General features: G+C 36.6%; 1 protein-coding gene across 1 annotated transcript; it reads left to right on the top strand.

Moving 5' to 3' along the window:
* The first annotated feature begins 3849 nt into the window (after positions 1-3849).
* On the top strand, positions 3850-19348 carry ANXA10 (annexin A10). Its single transcript, XM_009565170.2, has 10 exons — positions 3850-3944; positions 7284-7397; positions 9159-9249; positions 9734-9813; positions 12585-12638; positions 12772-12865; positions 14273-14368; positions 14875-14933; positions 16808-16930; positions 19280-19348. The coding sequence occupies exons 1-10, from the start codon at positions 3909-3911 to the stop codon at positions 19346-19348; spliced, it is 816 nt and encodes a 271-aa protein (XP_009563465.2). The 5' UTR covers positions 3850-3908.
* The last annotated feature ends 513 nt before the right edge of the window (positions 19349-19861 follow it).

Raw genomic sequence — 19861 nt, 5'->3', positions numbered from 1 at the left:
CACATGTTCACTTCCCTCATGCTCATCTGGCGACTCAGGGAGGCATTCACGTCCCTTTAATGAACTCAGGTGTAAACATTGACACCACCAGTTCATCCACCCAACTGTTGATGGCCGTTTATCTGAAACAAAGGCTACCCTCCATCGCCCTTCTGTTGAGATAAAATCAGCTTTCTTCAAACAGATGTCTTTAGTCACATCTTGCATTATTCCCTGAGCTTCATGGTACATTGCCCCTTGCCCAACTCCTCTGAGCCTTCTGCCGTTATAGAGGTTTATTGGTCAGTCACAGCTGTCTTCAGTGAAAATAAATGAAGTGAAATACCATTACCTGCAACTATGCTCAGGTGTTCAATTAACCCTAAAAAAAATGCCCTGTTTCAAAAGAGGGCAGTAGATACTCTATACCCAAAGATAATGGAAAGGAACAACTTATTCCCACGTAGTTGCCTGCTCCCTGATCAGAATTCAATCTGTTGTAATTTCATTCAGTTATCAAATGCCTCTGCTCCCTGAGTTTGTGCAGTACGCTGCTGCTAGGATGCATTTCCGAGGCACATTTAAGCATGCAAACCCTGTATGACTTTTTTGGGAAACATGATTTTTCACACTGGATCCTCGTTATGGAAGTGGAGCCCCAGCTTTCCCAAGGTGAACATTGTTTCAATATGTTTCCTCCTTTTCTTGAAGAATGTGGAGCAACAGAATGCTGTAAACACAGATGTAAAACAGGGTGGTAACAAATCTTTGCAAGACAAAAAGCCTGCCACAACCTCCTGACTTATTTCTTGGAACCCGAGATTATTATGGGTGTGCAGTCTTGTTCAACAACTTCAAACTACACCAGCTCTTTCATGCTTTCACTCTCCCCATCAAACTACACCAAAGGATATTACAGCAGTCGCTTGCTCAGGAAAGCAACCTCTTGGATCTCTGCATTCCTTTGGAATTAAGTTTTATCCTTCTCACCTGCTGTGTAGCAGCTTGTCACCACAGGACAGTAGTGCCACCTGCCCCATCCTCTGTGACAAGCATATGGATTGTCTGCATAGGATTTACCTCAGTGACACAGACAGCACTGCTGTGTCCAAGAATCAATCCCTGTCTTCACTGAACTGTCTACCTATAAATTTATTCGGCTTTACCTTCCACTGTAGGTATCACACAGCACTCAAATTATTTGCTAATGGACAGAAAATGAATGGCTAACATTTCCAACCAAGAATCGCATACCTGTTCACAAATAAGCCGTATCCCTGAGCACTTAATCTACCCATCTTCTAAATACCTCCAGGGATGGGGACTCACCTACCCCCCTGGGCAACCTCTGCCAGTGCCTGATCACCCCTTCAGTGAAGAAATTTAGATATTGAAGACTGTCAGGAATATCATGGATTAACTTCAAAAAATAAAAATAATATTTTCAGAAAAATTTGGGAAAGAGATAAACACAAAACTGTGGTTACATTTTGATCCCCCAAAACCATTAATGGTTTGGTTTTGTTTCGTTTCGTTTCATTTGGTTTGGTTTCTTCCCAGGCCTAACTCATGCTAGGGGCAACCTCCTCAAATGTGGTCTGTTTTCCCAGGGCTTACTGTAAGTTTAAGTTCTGTTTGATAAATTAAGACCTTTGCAACCTGTTCCTTGTGAAGCAAAGATACTTTATTGTTATGATTGTTGGTTTTCAATAGAATCACACAGTATTATAGATCTACAGCACCTTAATTAAAGCTGCTTTCTTCTTTAGCAGACACAAGGAACAATTTTTCCTGCACCGAATTTTAACCCTGTTGTGGATGCCCAGGTTCTAGGTGGAGCCCTACAGGGAATTAGTGAGTATCTTGACTGATTCTAGCACATCCTTTTTTTCTTTCTTTTTTTTTTTTTTTTTTTTAGAAAGTGCTCAAAAAATAAGAAGCATTAGGCAGAACAAGAACTTACAAAATGTGTCATCAGATATCTGATCCTTCTTCAGTATATCCCAATGAGATACAGTGATGATGTTCGAATAAATCATGTATTTGCATTTGCAGGAACTAAGGGGTGATTAAGATAAATCTAAAACCCATACCAGCATTTACAGTAATTAATGCTTTCCTACAAAAAAAGAAAATAGAATTTTGTGTTATGAAGACCAACAACAGAAAGGCTTTTAATTGTGACTTCAACAATTAAATATTGCCAGGAAGTTAGGTCTTCAATGTACTTTCAATGCAATGTCACTAACGTGATGACACAGAGATTATATTCTTCATTCAATACTATAAATACAAGTGCATTAACCTTACTTTTAATTTACCTATCAAAGTAAGTAGAACAAAGTTCTAATTTAAAGGGCAACTGGCAAAATAAAAAGTTCAGTTTAAGGAGAGTTCGTCTCCATAGCCTTTACAGGCACTGACACCCTGACTCTGAATTTTTCACGACATTCATTCTTGTGAGGAAGTTTAGTTACATATGTTGTTCCACTAATACTAGTGGTATTACACAAATGAATAAAGTTATTTAGGTTTATAAAGATTTCCTGAGTACTTCTTAGTTTTAACTGTAGAAACTATATAACCTGTACAGATTCCTAATGATAATTATTTCCTGAAAAGTGAAAAGAAATCCTTATGTACATCGTCTGAGTAATATATCAATTTTGTGAGTTTGATGGAAATTAATCAGACTGATGTTAAAACAGTGCTGTGCTAAAAAACTGGTGCCATTGTGGCCAGATGATCCAGAGAAAGAGATCTAAACCTGGTTTACAATGAGCAAATAGAGACAACTTCTGCCAACTTGAAAAGAAAATGCATTCAATGTCCAATTACATTTGTGTCAAAATGGAACTTGTCAGTTACAGATTATATGATAAAATCTGCCTAACAAATCAGTAACAGATACAGAATGCACATCTTTATATGTATGTGTATATATATATATGTGTGTGTATATATATGTGTATATATATATATATGCGTGCCTATATAACAATGATCAGTAGAAACTTGGGAGTCCACCCTACCCCCATTTGCATGCTAACTGACTCCCATGCTTCCCAGACTAACTCATTTCTGCCATAAAGTCAATTGATCCACCTTTGGAGATACATTTCTGCTGGAATGTCATCTGAATGGTCAGCCATCTAAAATTACCAAGAACCAAATTCTGAGATGGAGAACAATACTTAAATTATAAAATAATTTTCAGAATATGGTAATCAGTATCTTCTTTTTCATAAGAAATTAATACTGATACATTATAGAAGTTCAGCAGCATGGTCTAGCCATCGAGCAAAAGATCATAAGTAATCTTCAACAAAGTGCCCTTTGAAATTGGTTAAAAGGTTACATTTTTTAAAAATTCACACCTTATTTTATATAGCTTCTCCGAAAATACGTATCTTTTAGTTTTTTAGCAAATGGTCCAACCATAATATTTCATCCTTATAAAAGAGATCCCTAATGGTGAAATGACAATTTAATCAATAACAACTGGGCATACAAGTATGACTTCCCAGGCTCATCCACAAATTCTGCTGGTGTGCCTAGTTCTGAATAGATGAAAGACTATCTGTTTTATTGATGCTTTCAAATCCCTTGAGCTTGAGAGAGATTGTGATGCATTTGATAATAACAGACTACCTCATTTTTTGCTGACATTACACCAGCACAGTACACAGAAAGGTACATAAGCACAGTAAATATAATTGATGTTGGTAAAGATCAGTGAGATACAAACCTGTCGATCTAATTCTTTCAAGAAACTAGGTTAATATTCTTGAAAAAAACCATGAACGATCTCAAATGTAAGTAAATAACAACACTTGTTAATTTAGAGTCTATGTTGTGTTTCCTTTACAGGTTGTGAAAAAGATGTGTTGATAGACATCCTAACACAGCATTGCAATTCACAGCGTCTTATGATTGCCGAGGCATACAGAGACATGTACGGCAGGGTACGCCAGAGCCATTTTGTACTTTCGTTACTTCTGTCTCTCCTGCCTTCAGTGTGGCTGGACAGCCCTTCTCTCAGGTCAGTCACTGGAACCAAAAGCCTGGCAGACAGCTGGCTGGCACCAACAGATTGGCACACAACTTCGCTCATGTAACGATCAACACCTCTGACAGAAGTATGTCTACAACACACAAAGTTAAAAAAAAAAGAACTAGGAAAGATTCTTCTGTATTTCATTCTCCTCCTCTATTGACAGAAGCAGAATTTCTGAACAGACTTATTTCCCCCTCTATGTGCTTTATGGAATGCATAATGAAATAGTTTTGCATTTGGGTTGAAATACCAAAGAAAAACAATCACAGGTAGTTGTATCTTACTCACATACTGGTTAATGTTCTGAAATGCCCCCTCACTTTCCCAGAACTGAAGGAAGAGAAGACCTGGATTTAATCAGTGTAGTGGATTGATTTTCTGTTGTTACTCACCTATAGAAGATCACTGGCTTTATTTGTGATATTTTAGATGCAGACTTGAATGTATTAGTATGTTTTAAGTAGACCAGAAAAGAACAATAATGGAATCACTGCTGTCCTTACCTTTCAAAGACTGTGACAATGATCGAAATCAGTGAATCCATATGACTAAAAGTGTTTTTCTATTATGAGGTATTTATTAGGTTCCCATTACCATTACACATGCAAACCACACAAGTTCAATGTTTACCCATGCAACATACCTCACTGAGTTTTAGTTCTACTTATAGAGAACTAAAGCACACCAAAGGAACCTGTAATAAGAAAGCACACAAGCCTGTTCTTCTCAAGTCTTCATTTATCTCCTTAATGACTGGACAATGTTCCTTCTCTATTCCTCCATAGCAGCTGGCTAGCTTTCTTAACCTTTTCTCTAGATTGACTCAACTGGACCTATCATTTTAACAAGGGAAGAAATTTTATAAGTCCATATCATTTTAAATATTTAATTTCTGCCCTCATACATGAAGATGACCTAAAGGTAACGCTAATAAATAATTATTCTCAATAAAGAATTCCCAAACATCCTTCAGGAAAGGATTTATGATTTGCCATATTTAGTATTCATAAAGAACAACTATTGACTTGCTCACCACTGATCTATTTGGGTTATCTTTTCAAATCCAAAACATAAATATAAAACCATAAATAAATACCTACGAAAACATACCACCTTTAAATTCATACTTCTGTCAGTGATAGCCAGTCAACCTAACATGCTATAAAGCCAGTCAGCATAGACCTGAAGATCTAGAATTAAAAAAAAGCAAAAATAACCCCTCAGATGTCATTTTTAATAATTTCAATTTCTAAAACTATGAATAATAATAGAAGGAAAAGGCAAGCACACTACTTTTATCTTCCATGAATGGGCTACAGAAAATTCTGAAACTTATGGAATATCTTGCATATATATGCACAATTTTAATTTAAATGGATCCATTAAGCACTGGGTAGACTTTATAGTGTAAGATATACCAAGATACTCTCGACAGCTTTTCAATTAAATCTATCTAGTTCTACCTTTTGCCATGTTGAAACAGACATCAGTACAAACTACTTCTAATCTAGTTCAGAGATGAAACAGGAACATTGATTTTTTTTTTTTGTCTCACTTATTATAGCAAATATACTGAAATGGCTGAACTGGTTAGTGCTCCACACATTTTATTTGATTGATCCCTCAAAAGTTTGCTGTCTTGGGCAGGAACCTCTAAACAGGATGGAATGCATCTTGCCCTGAATTGCTGCATTTTACACTTCAGAAGATACTGTAGCACACATCAGTGATAATATTTCACTGGCTGTAATCTGTAATAATAGACATATTGCATTGGGCAAATATGCCATTCAGCAGTTGCAGTTTATAGGTGGTAAACTCTGCAGGACAAAGACAACGAGGCAAAAATAATTTCAGCCTTCTCTCAGTTTATTCTATGATAAACCTGTCAGTCCAGTCCTCCACCCTCAATATCGCAGACACTACGCCTATTCATTTGAAAAATGTAAAGTGTGACACATTAGAAGGAGAAATATACAAAGAAAAAAAAAAAAGAAAATAAAACCCTGAACTGGCTGCATGGTTTAGACATACAGACAAGCTTTACGATTCGCTCTTACAATTAGCCTTCAAGGATTTCTTAGACCAGACATGATTAGGAAATATTAGTAATGACAATTTGGAGTTGTCTTTACTTATTTTTCAATACTTCACTTCCCTTAGTTCTGATTGCAGGAGTAATTTTTAATTAGTATCCATTTGTATTTTTAATCTATTTTCCCACAGGCATGTTGTCAGAAGTGAGATGTCTTAATGAATTAATTTCTATTCCGTGTGTGAGTTAGTTGTTGTCAAATGCATCTAAATTTGTATTCACTGAAGATTGTGCGTATGTTTCTTCATCATAAATTTAATTTTTAATGTGTATATGTCATTCTTCATTGCTACTCTAGATATTAATTTAATTATATTCAGATAGCTATCAAAACCAATGTACAGGCCTGAAAAAGATGCAGGTCTGAAAACATAAAAGTTTATATCATAGAATCATAGAATCATTAGGCTGGAAAAGACCTTTGAGATCATCAACTCCAACCATACTAATAAATCATATCCCCAAGCACCTCATCTAAACACCTCTATGGATGTTGACTCAATCACCTTCCTGGGCAGCCTGTTCCTGTGCTTGATAGCCCTTTCTGTGAAGAAATTTTTCCTGATGTCCAATCTAAACTTCCCTGACACAGCTTGATGCCACTGCCTCTTGTCCTATCACCTATCACTTGGGAGAAGAGACCAACACCCACTAATCTTCAACCTCCTTTTAGGTAGCTATAGAGAGAAAACCATCTTTTAAATATAGGTCAGAAAATACCTGACAACTATGCTTACTCTCTTGTAGTAATGATCAGACGTATTGCCTTCAAAGCCATTATTGTTAACTTGTTGTTAGGCACTACTAATCATTTGTTACCTTTCTTGTTTTAATAAGTTAAGTAAAACTTGATCTCACATAGTATTCGAGAATTCAGGTTTTTTATGCTGATTGCACTACGTGCTCAGCACCCTGTAGTAAAACAGAGGTCTACCAGCTTGTGTGTCTATTGTCATCTCACCCATACTTATTAGAAGAGCAGGTACTGCATAAAAAGTATTTTTCTTTCTTAATTTCAGCCAGAATTCATCTTCAACAGTTCATCTGTTCATAGTATTCATCATGAATATGAATACTTACTTTTTTTAAGCTGTCTTCATGGACTTTGACTATTGAAATAATCCTGTCTATGCATTTTCTTTTTTTTTCAAGGATCTGATAACGGATCTAAAAGAGAATCTCTCTCATCACTTCAAAGAAGTCATGGTTGGCTTGATGTATCCACCTGCCTCCTATGATGCCCATGAGCTCTGGCATGCATTGAAGGTACTTGTCTAATTCAGAATTGCTTAGAGTAGCAGTCACCGGTTACAACACTGAACCTCTGTTAAATTCATTTTTTTGCCATTTAAAAGGTTGATAAACTGCTGGAAGTTAGTACACTAGGTCATCAGAAATACAGTGTCATTCATATGCTAAAACCAGCATAAATAATATCCTTGTCATGTAACAAATACAACCCATATAACACACACAGTAAACTCCATAATTGAAGAAATATTTACACAAAGAAATTAAGGCCCTGGTCCTGCAAGAATTTACACATGTTACCAACAAAATTTATTTGAACAGACAGTGCCGTGTACTAGGCCTCCATCTCTGAAAAGACCAGTACTTCTTTAGCAGAACATGTCTTATTACTTTGTGACAAAGCAATAATCACTTCACTTGAATTGAATTGACTACACATTTTGAAGGAAATGTTTCCTTTTCTTCCCAGGATCTGAGCCTGTGCTCCTTAAGCAACTGAAGGTTTGAAACAAACAAAAATACTTTTTCGAAGATCATGTAATTAAATGGTTAAATTCATTTGTAGAGGCCAAAAGCATAAAGCAGTTCATAAAGGATTTCGACAATTCGTAGAAACCAGGTCCACTGTTACCTATTCAAAATAATAAACCTTGGCAAATTACTTCTCAGGAAATTCCTAAATTGCCAATTCCTGGAAGATAGGAAGGCATATCAGAGCTCAACGCTGTTTTCATTTTCTGTCCACTGTCACACATAAGACACAGATTGTATAGCTCTGAGCAAGTTGATCTATCTTACATATTTTGAGAATCCCCTCAAAAAAATATTAACACTGTTTTGCTGTGTTTTCTTCTCCTTCAGTGAACTAAACCAATGCACTTTTTAGAACTATTGAAATATTTTTAATTACAGCTAGCATTAAAAGGATTGTGAAATATCATCTGTAGCACGGGAAGCATAACTTTTATTAAAAATATTGGCAGGATTGCCAAAGTTTTGGGTTTTTTCCCTAAATGTTGCTCAAAGTTAAACTTTCTTATAATATTCTTTCTATCTTGACCTGGATTCATATGAATTTGGATTCGTATTCTGGACAAAGTAAAACACAGGCCATATGTGTCTCCAGGCTTAGGCTCGATGTAACACTCTCCCATTATCCCAAATGCAGAATACTCATCAACACTACAGATGTGCATATCAAAAGCAGCATATCTTGCAGCAATCCAGTTTTATAAAACTGTGAGGAAAATACAGGGATTTGCAGCACTGCATGCATGGCCATGACGCTTCTCTTAAGTACTGAGTTGTACAATAGACATTACAGACTGTAGCATTCCTAAACAAAAAAAAAAAAACATGTTAAAGAAGATAAAAGCACAACATAATAGTTGTGCTTATATCTGCTTCAAATTGCCTGAACACCTGCTGGGGATGTATGCTCAATTTTTACATTTGATTTCTTTCAGCAAATCCTGAATTCTTACTAAAGCTCTAAAATTCTTCCTGTTATGTTTCTGTCAACACCAGTCTTAACTCATTACCTATTTGGTAATATACATGCTGAAATTCAGATTACATAGGAATATATTTTAAAAACGGGGTTCTACCATTAATTTAAAGCTATTTTCAATTTAAACTATGCAAAAGTACACTTCACGTTGCTCAAGCAGAGACTGCTATTCTTCTATTACCTCTGATAAGCACAACATTGCTTTCTTCTAAAAGCTGTGGTTTCTACTAACAATATCTTTTCATAGTTATTTTTTTTCCACACAGGGAGCAGACATAGAAGAAAAATGTCTAATTGACATATTAGCCTCAAGATCAAATATGGAGATCTTCCAGATGAAAGAAGCCTACTTAATACGTAATGTTTTTTGTCCTAATATTTTCCGAGATGTATTGCTGCCTGTGACATGTGACATAGCTGGCAGCTTTATCTGGAGGTTTTTTGAACCTTTTGCACACTTTATTAAAAATAGAAGTACATAAGCCTTTATCCTTCAAAAAGGGCATACTCAGGCTGGAGACACTACTGGCCTGCCTTGATGGGCCATTTCTAAGTATCCCACCGCCACACCACAGAGGCAGCAGTGGTGAGGATGTGCCCACCGGTGGTGGACAGGTGAGCCAAGGCGGCAGCTGAGTACCCCCAGCAGGGCCCAGGCAGACCAGTCAGCCCCATGGCGAGGTCTCTGTAGAAACTGTGCTGATTACTGTGGAATAATCACCATAGAAAATGGACATATATTAGCACTCTATTTATTTATCATTTGTTTGCTAATATTTATTAGTTTTATTCAGAGTAAGTTCATTTGTGATTTAGGTTATATGTTTTTGTTTTAATCTAGAATATAATAATGATCTTCAACAAGATATCGATTCGGAGATTTCGGGTCACTTCAGGGATACGCTCATGAACCTTGCACAGGTACTGTAAAAGCAAGCAGTATGACTTATGTTTCTAAAAAAATTCATAATAACTTTTTATGCTATTTGAGAAGTCTGAAATTTTAAAGTGACCATGGTTAAAGCCAGTTCAATAGGGCTACACTTTTGAACAAGAAAGGCAGAAAAGCAGAAGAGGAAAAGAACTTGGATTCCTTTATCTACTTTGACTTTGACTTTGGCCTTCAGACGGAGGCAAAGGTCAACAGCCTATTTTATTGAGTAAGTCCCTGGATATTCAGCTGCTAACACTCTGCTCAATCTGTCTCATCTCAAAAAGAGTCTACTTGCATGCATAAATAAGGTTTTCATTTTTAAAATTCTGTTTTCTACGCTGCTGGAATATATGGTTCATAATCCAGTCTAGGCATTATGTAAAAAATGGAGATATATCCACATTTGACTAAGAAAGAAAGTATTAAATAGTTCTCTGTTTTAAACATTATGTTCTTTGTGCTACTGCATATGCTAAATCACAGTATGTTTGCACACAGGCAAATGAATTATTGCTATCACACACCAACTTTTGTAGTTCTACCAGTCTGTATTTTTATGCAACAAAGTTGGTCACCCTTGTCAGAGCGCGAGTTCCCATTCTACTTGTAGTCACTTGTTCATTATCTTTAAAATATTTTGTAAACCAGTGTAACAAATAATACAAAAGGACTGCCAGGAGATAACAGTATTCATAATGTACATCTCTAATTTTCTATATATGCATGTCTGGGGGAAAAGTGTTTCTTCCTAAGATTTGAAACAGCAGCAGGCTTCACTGAGGCAGAGATAAAGAGCAGGTGTTTCAAATGTAGAAGGTATAAACAGGAAATATTTTTTCTAATGTTGAATGCATTTTCCCTTAATAATGAAAATTCTTCCTTGCCTAAAATGAAGAGCTACAGGTTAAGCACCATCACTTCTCATCTTTATTAAAACAATGGGACACATATTATCCATCAAAAGGATAAATTATCTGAGACTACATTACCAGTCCTTATTTTGTCAAACCACAGATATTTACAAAGAGGTAGTAACTGCTTACCTAACAAGACCCAACTGCTATTTTTCTCAGCTTTACGCAGTTATACTGTATACTTCTGAAGATTATTAGTTGAATCATCCATGTTTGGATATGATCTTATATTAAAAATCCGCGATATTTCATTAAAATATATCTTTTCTAGTTCTAGTACCATGCAATTTACAGAAGATTATTTTATAGCAACATTTCTAATGCACCCTTTCATGCTTTTTTCAGACATATTTTCCTTTGATTTCTTTTAAGTATTGAGATTGATGACACGTCTGACTACAGATAGAAGTAAATGTGCTTCACATACAGAGACCAAACTATTTAGTTGCTGTCATACGGAATTTATGGTTTTCATGGCCACACTGAGGCAGATTAGAAGTTACGGGTTATAGTCTTTCCTAAAAAACTTAACAGAGTTACAAATTTAGACTAACTAACATTCTGTTTGGGCTATTAAATGAAAAATGATCATTTTCTACAGTTTAAAAAATAATGATACATATTGTGTGATTCTCGGGTACAACTTTGCCAAGAGTAGTCACTGTGACATGGTACTGAGGAAAGTGGGCATTTAACTCATGTGAAGTATTATTTAACTTATTGTTCACTTGTCTGTCTTTTTTTCCTGTGTTTTCTCATGTATGTAAATTTATGTTGTCATTCCAGCAAAATTTCCTTCAAGTAATTTATCTTTTCACTAGGCATTCTTGTCCTTACTGTGTGAAATTCTTGCAATTAAATTAAAATATAAATTAGTATTTTTAAGAGGCAAGAGCTTTAAATCAGTCATTCTACAAGTTGACAGGCAAAACATAATTTTAATCCTCCCTTTCACATATAGGGTGAAATGACAGTAAATTTTAAACTAAAGTAAATTGCTTCAAATATTTATCATCAAGGCAGTGATTACATGCAGCTTGAGATTGTTAAGAGTTCTGCAACCAAGGCTGATTTATATCATTACAAGGTGACTGTGGTCAAAAAAGCAATTCCAAAACTTAAACGCTTTTCTCTTTCTAACAACTATGTAATTCAGATCATTGTGTGTTTACTAAAGTATATCAGTTTATCAGCTTGATTTGTGTAACTGAAAAGCTATTAAATGCATGGGAAAATTAGAAATATTCTTTTGTGGTTTATGCATCAATGTCATCAAACAATTTTCTAGTGTTGGGTCTTAATTTTAGAAAATTACTATAAGCAAGAAAAATCTCCATTATTTTATATGCTTGCTCCTACGGTTTCCGCAGAGAGAAAAAAAAATGAAAAAAGATTCTTCTTAATATGCTTATTGATACGAAATAATCAGTGAATGGCAAATGTTACATTTATCCTTGTCTTCCTCTCATAGTTACATATTATAGTAAGCAATATAACTTGCATAATACTGGAAATGGTGGTGGCATGGTGGTGTTAGGTTAAAAGCTTATTTAAAATGGGACTAAAACTGAGATACGTTTATCAACTGCCCCCATTTTTTCCTCTCACAAGACTATTGCGATTCCAGAGTTCCTCCACTTAGAGGAAATGAAAGACCTAACATGACAGCTTGAAGATATCTTCTACATTTGCAAGTTCAACTATTGAATACATTGATCTGATCTAAAAGCCCATATGTGTTATCCCAAGAAAGGAAATGTAGCTTCATAAACAGACAACTTTATATCCCTACAATCTTTCAGGATTTAACTTCTGAAGAAAAAATACCTTTTTTTCCCCCTCAGGGAACAAGGATGGAAGGTTATGCAGATCCTTCTACAGCTGCTCAGGATGCAATGGTAAATATAGTCAGATGCAAGCATCAGAAACATTTAAAAAAAAAAAAAAAAAGAACAAATACAAATGTTGAAAAGTGATTTAGGACTTAATTAAAATCTTTTGCATCTTTTTTTTCTTTTCCTGGTATATTAGATTCTATGGGAAGCATGTCAGCGGAAAACAGGCGAACACAAAAACATGTTGCAAATGATCCTCTGCAACAGAAGTTACCAGCAGTTGTGGATGGGTAATCCAGCCATTCAGCTATTTGTACACAGAGTGGAAATAAAAATCTGACTTGCTAATAAAACCACGGTTTACATACCAAGAAGCTCAGTCTGCAGCCTGAAACCTAAGTGTGAACCACCCACTGATGTTAATGAGATTTTGGAAGTAATGCAAAAGTGAACTTTGCCTGATGACTACAGGCAGCTGTAGATAGAACTGACAGACATTAAGATGCCTAATAATGGAGAGAAGACCAAGGCTATGGCTGCACTGAGTCCACATACAACAGGATGAGGCAGATTTTTCAGAACTTTTTTCTTCATTTTTGCTAAGTAATTCTTTCCAATGAGTAGAAACACCGTGTGAGAAGCAGCAGGAGGCAGCAGGAGTATTTTGAACAAATTTTTGTGTGTGAAAACACTTTGCTGTATTGAAGCTTTTCCACGGAAGTTTCGAAGAAATTTTTGATGGGAGCACTTCAGGGCCCCCATCTGCTCTCTTGTAATGAATATATGCACAGAAACATAATGAGATATTTTTGTTAAAATTACAGAATTACAGCTTGTGAAAAAATTATGTGAGATCTCCCCTTGTAGAAAAGAAACCTATTGTATCTGTTTGGTGACAAGTCTAAGATGTCCTTTGGTCTGCATTGAAAAAACAGGCTGGTGACAACTTTATCACTAGGCAGCCAGCCGTATTTCCTATGTCAACTTTCAACAGTAGCTTAGAACTACTTTGCTGTCACAGATCAATAAATTAATTCTTCTACCATGACTTCTGTAAGGCTGGTGATGATAGAGTTAACATAATGTAACACACCTGCTTATACTCCACTCTCTTTCTGTGCCAGAGATTTGAGAGCTCTGCCTGTAATGTAGTTCTCCGTAAGTTTTGCAGTGGGTTGAAATTTTTTCTCCTTACCAAAAGCAGTAGCACGCCTAGCATTTTTGGGTGTGTCTGACTTTGGATACTTTCACTATCCAGAGAATGTCCATGTCTGGATACTGATATGCTATGCATGTCATGTCACGGCTGCTTCTCAGTCACTGAATCTATGACGAATTTTCACCAAGCTGAGCTTGTATTAATGACGTGACATTCTTGCAAGTTCCATAAAAAGGTTTGTAGACGGACTTTATTAAAGCTTTCAGCAAAAAGAAAAAAAAAGAGGCTTTGGCATGAATTCAGTTTATACTGTATACTGGAGAACACAGAGAGAGAACAACCTGGAAGCCAAGTTCGAAGATAGTCATTTCGATTGCCTTACCTGGGAAAATAAATACCGAGAATAAATGAGGAAAAAAATAAACTCAATAGTGAGAGTACTGGGGGAAAGCAGGGGGAAAAAAAAAAAGCAAGTTGATGATTATTAAAGAATTAGAATAAAGCACACTTCTTGGTTGTTTTTTTTTTTTTTCTCAAGTTTTCCAGGAGTTCCAAAATATCTCTGGGCAAGACATAGTAGATGCCATTATTGAATGTTATGATGGATACTTTCAAGAATTACTGGTTGCAATAGGTAACGTAAATCATTACTTTATACTATCAGTAATCTCTTAACAAATACCTAGTATGCTAGCTCTGGTGCATGAAGAATATTATTTTCCTGATATTTTAATCTATTTTCCTCTCCTGTATTCTGCAATTAAATTATCAGAGATAATTAGAAAAGAATATTGGAACTCATTTTCCATGTCTGTGTATATCTAAAAACTGGCAAAGTTTTCAGGACTTCAGCAATATAAACAAGTTCCATTTATAGAATAAGGATAATAACATTTCTACAAAGATGTCATGCGAGCACATTCATGTGAGCCCTTCAGTGCAACAGCAATGAGTATCCACACAAAAGAAGTGCCAGACTTTTAAAATTATAAATATAGTCCTGTGTGTGAAAACTAGTAGCTTAATTTTAAGCTGAGTCATGGAGAGCACTACCCAGCTTTATATTTCAAGGAGACCAAAGATGATAGAAATTATTTTGTAATAATCTTATGTTTATCTGTTACAACTTTTCTCCCCTAGTTCTCTGTGTTCGTGACAAGCCCTCCTACTTTGCTTACAGGCTTTATAATGCAATTCATGTAAGTTATCTTTCTTCTTCACATATCATAAAAAGTAGCTCCCATGGGGGTTTCTTGTTTACTTGATTTTTCTTAAACGAGTATTTAAAAATCAGTCCATTTAGTTTTTAAGGTGTGACTATGTGTTTTAAAACTGTTGGTACCTACATATATTTCAGAGTAGCAGTGCCAAAGCAGCAGTTGGGATTCAACAGCAACAGTAAAAGGTTAAAATATTTAGATTCCTTAAAAAAAGACCCACAACTTTCTGGTAACTTCAATTCATTTCTTTATATGGAAAACCTTTCTTTTCTATGGATTGTATCTCCCCCTGCTGCACAGAATTCAATGTGCACTTCTCTTACTAGGCAATCTTTTTTTTTTAATCTAGAGATTTAATAAGCATCACTTGAAGTGAAATCATAAATTAGTGTTACATTAAAAATGGTCATATTTTCTTGTGGCAATCAACCCATGTTTTCAGGTTCTTTGCATGTAAGTGATAAAATACTAAAACAAATGAGTGCCAAGAAGAAAGGTGGGTAAATACAAAGAAACACAGAGAAATTCTTCCTACTAGAGGTCACTGAAGACATTTTCTTTGCTTTTCATTCATAGTGAAAACAAAGAGGAATTATGTTACACAACAAATAAAGTATAATCTTTTAAGCTTAATCTTTTAAGTGTAATCTTTACAAGATGATCATAAAGGCAGCCATGAGTCAAATGTGAAGTATCATCTTTGAGGAGGCACGGTAAAAACAGGATTCAAGCCAGGACCATCGAACAAAACTATTGAGCACACTTCAACAGGGCCCCAGTATCCTCTTCAAGATACTACCACTACTGATATCTGATTTCAGCTAAACCAGCAACAGCAATAGTAGTAGTAAAAAAACAGGGAAAATCCCAGGGGCTGAGAAGAAGGGGCAGTATTTTGTCTGAGTGGTCAAAAGAGGATACCAGTACTTGACATGAAAAAGGTTTGTGAAAAGTACTAGGAAATACCAGCTATCAGGAAATCAGATGTTTCTCAAAAGAAATGCAAGAATTTAAAATAGTATCTGTTTTTGCAGCCCAGTTCCGTCCAGATTATACCAAAAGTTTTCATATGTCCATTTATAGTACAATATAATAAAATACACCCAGGATTCTAATGCTTGAAATCATAGTCCATAACAGTGTTTAAGAACAATTTTAATCTAGCCATCAAACATGTATCAAAATCTCCATATGCAGCTTCTTAACTTGCTTTTCAGAGAACAAGATTTCAGTTTTAATAGCTAACCGATAAAACTAACATTTAGCTTTATACAACCTAAACTGGTCATCAGTGGCCCCAAGCCTAGAGTTGTTCTGATTACTTTTATTGCCACTGGATGTCCCCATTCTCCACACGATTGCAATATGAAAAATGTATTTAGAAACAGTTAAAATAAAATGCAGCTGAATATAAGCTGTGTAAATTCTAACTCAATTATTAAAAATCCCACTGAATTCATATTTGGCAGCAGTTGTTGTGAAATAGATTTTTTGCTTCAGTACAGTTTGAATGGATTCCACAAGGACAATCACAACTGCTACCTACCAAGTCCAAAACCTAAGACTATTGACAAAAGTTCACCAGGTTTTCATTTTAAAAGTTTCAGAGCCTGCTCTAAACACTGATAGGAGGGGAAGCTCTGTAATTCAGGAACATGAATTCTAATATTCAAATATGTAAAAAACCTGTAGACTAAAACCTTTGAATGCTTAGACTTCTTTAAAATCTGTGATAGCTTTAAGGGTAGCCTAATTAATTGGCTTATCTATTAAACATTATCATGAGCATATAGAGAGATAGACAAACATATTGTCCAACTGTCAAGCTTCTTCTCATTTTCTTTTCTTTTTAGGACTTTGGGTTTCACAATAAAACGGTTATAAGGATTCTTATTGCCAGGAGTGAGATTGACTTGATGACTATACGACAGAGATACAAAGAGAGATATGGGAAATCACTCTTTCATGACATCAAAGTAAGTTCTTACACACTTTTGCATATATTTAGCACTGGCACCACAGAGACTGTGCCAAGCCCTAACAGAAAATAAATACAGAAGGTTAATGTCCTCTCAATCACTTCGTTATAAAAAATTAATAAATTAGTAATTATCATAACATATCTTCACAGAATCACAGAATCACAGAATCACAGAATCACAAGGTTGGAAAGGACCCATTGGATCATCGAGTCCAACCATTCCTAACACTCCCTAAACCATGTCCCTAAGTACTTCATCCACCCGTTCCTTAAACACCTCCAGGGAAGGCGACTCGACCACCTCCCTGGGCAGCCTGTTCCAGTACCCAATGACTCTTACTGTGAAGAATTTTTTTCTGATATCCAACCTGAACCTCCCCTGACGGAGCTTCAGGCCATTCCCTCTAGTCCTGTCCCCTGTCACTTGGGAGAAGAGGCCAGCTCCCTCCTCTCCACAACCTCCTTTCAGGTAGTTGTAGAGAGTAATAAGGTCTCCCCTCAGCCTCCTCTTCTCCAGGCTAAACAACCCCAGCTCTCTCAGCCGCTCCTCATAAGACTTGTTCTCCAGCCCCCTCACCAGCTTTGTTGCTCTTCTCTGGACACGCTCCAGAGCCTCAACATCCTTCTTGTGGTGAGGGGCCCAGAACTGAACACAGTATTCGAGGTGCGGTCTCACCAGTGCCGAGTACAGAGGGAGAATAACCTCCCTGGACCTGCTGGTGACCCCATTTCTGATACAAGCCAAGATGCCATTGGCCTTCTTGGCCACCTGGGCACACTGCTGGCTCATGTTCAGTCGGCTGTCAACCAGCACCCCCAGGTCCTTCTCTTCTGTGCAGCTCTCCAGCCATTCTTCCCCCAGTCTGTAGCGCTGCATAGGGTTGTTGTGCCCCAAGTGCAGGACCTGGCATTTGGTCTTGTTAAACCTCATCCCATTGGTCTCAGCCCAGCAGTCCAGCCTGTTCAGATCCCTTTGCAGAGCCTCCCTACCCTCCAGCAGGTCGACACTTCCTCCCAGCTTAGTGTCATCTGCAAACTTGCTGAGGGTGCACTCAATGCCTTCATCCAGGTCATTGATAAAGACATTGAACAGAGCTGGACCCAGTACTGAGCCCTGAGGAACTCCACTTGTGACTGGCCTCCAGCTGGAGTTAACTCCATTGACCACCACTCTCTGGGCCCGGCCATCCAACCAGTTTTCAACCCAGGAGAGTGTGCGCCTGTCCAGGCCAGAGGCTGACAGTTTCTGAAGCAGAATGCTGTGAGAAACTGTGTCAAAGGCTTTACTGAAGTCCAAGAAGACTACACCCACAGCCTTTCCCCCATCCAGTAGTTGAGTGATTTTGTCATAGAAGGTGATCAGGTTAGTTTGGCAAGATCTGCCTTTTGTAAACCCATGTTGACTGGGCCTGATCACCCGGTTCTCTTGCGTGTGCTTCATGATAGCACTCAAGATTACCTGTTCCATGACTTTCCCTGGCACTGAGGTGAGACTGACAGGCCTGTAGTTCCCCGGATCCTCTCTGCAACCCTTCTTGTATATGGGCACAACATCAGCCAGCCTCCAGTCTAGTGGAACTTCCCCAGTCAGCCAGGACCTCTGGAAGATGATGGATAGGGGTTTGGAAAGGACATCCGCCAGTTCCTTCAATACTCTTTTCAGTGTCTCAGGCTGACTTCAGTAAGTAAGCAGTGAATTCTCAACTCACTGTCATTCAGTGTGATTTTGTCCCTCCCCAACAACAAGAGGAGGATATAAACAGGGCAGGACAGCGTATGCTGAGGAAAAGTTTGAATGAACAGTTTCTACACTAACTGATAGTATCTTCTCTCACACCATCCTGCAAGGTCAAGCTGATACCACTTTTGCACAAAGCTGAGATAAAAACCTGCTTTCATCCTTATGCTTAGGTAGTATCAACCTGCAGAAAAAAATAATCCTCTTGTACTCTTGCTCTGTATCTTAAAGCAAAATTCTGACACTATTTACACTATTCAATTGTACAAAAAAATATTCCTACTAAAACACCTTTTTTACGTTGCTATAATCCAAAAGTAAGATGTGCAATAACTGCAAGAAATTATGATTTTTTTGGTATTCAACTTGAGAAGTATTAAACAGGTTTGACCCACCCTTTCAAAAGTGGATTTTTTTCTAGGTGTTCAAGCAATCAAAGCCCAATGTATATGAAATTAAAAAGTCTTGGCCTAGAAATCTTACAAAAACACTGTAATATTTTACAAAACCTTACACCACCACTCCAGTCCTCGCCACACACCAAGAGAAGAAAAATTAAGAAAACATGCAGTCACAGAAATGTTAATTTTTTTATTTTTCTTGCAGCATTTTGCTTCAGGGCATTATGAGAGTGCTTTACTTGCTATTTGTGCTGGTGATGCTGAAGATTATTAAGAAAGAAGAAGATCAACTTTCAAGGCTGTATAAATCTACTTTAAGCAGAATTTGAAGCTATACACAACACACTAACTGTAAAAAAATCCCTATTCTACATAAAAGAAAAAAATCAGTGCTGTACATTAACTAATATTAAATCTTTTTTGAGACAGGAAAAAATGTTGGCAGAATACCATTTTATCCCTGTTTCTGACTAATATTTGTTTCTATGATTAATGTAAATTAATGAAGCAAGTAGTAAAATACCTGGATGTAAGTATATGTTTATTATTTAGTCCCGTAACATCCCAAACATTAGACTAAAGGCTCTGGAAGAACCTATTCACTTCCACACTGGAGAAAAAAAAATCTTTTTGCTTTATTTACTTTTAGCAGCATGATTTTTACCTTTTAAATATTTTTTTCCTTTTCTTTCCCACCTTCTATACCTCATATTTTATGCTATTGAACATTACTGGTTTAGTCACTTTCAAACTATGCATCTTCCCCAGCCTACTAGCAGTCACTCAC

The sequence above is a fragment of the Cuculus canorus genome, chromosome 4 (genome assembly GCF_017976375.1).
Source record: "Cuculus canorus isolate bCucCan1 chromosome 4, bCucCan1.pri, whole genome shotgun sequence".
In the NCBI taxonomy this organism is placed as follows: domain Eukaryota; kingdom Metazoa; phylum Chordata; class Aves; order Cuculiformes; family Cuculidae; genus Cuculus; species Cuculus canorus.
The sequence above is the reverse complement of the archived record's forward strand: the minus strand, read 5'-3'. Positions and strand labels throughout refer to the sequence as shown.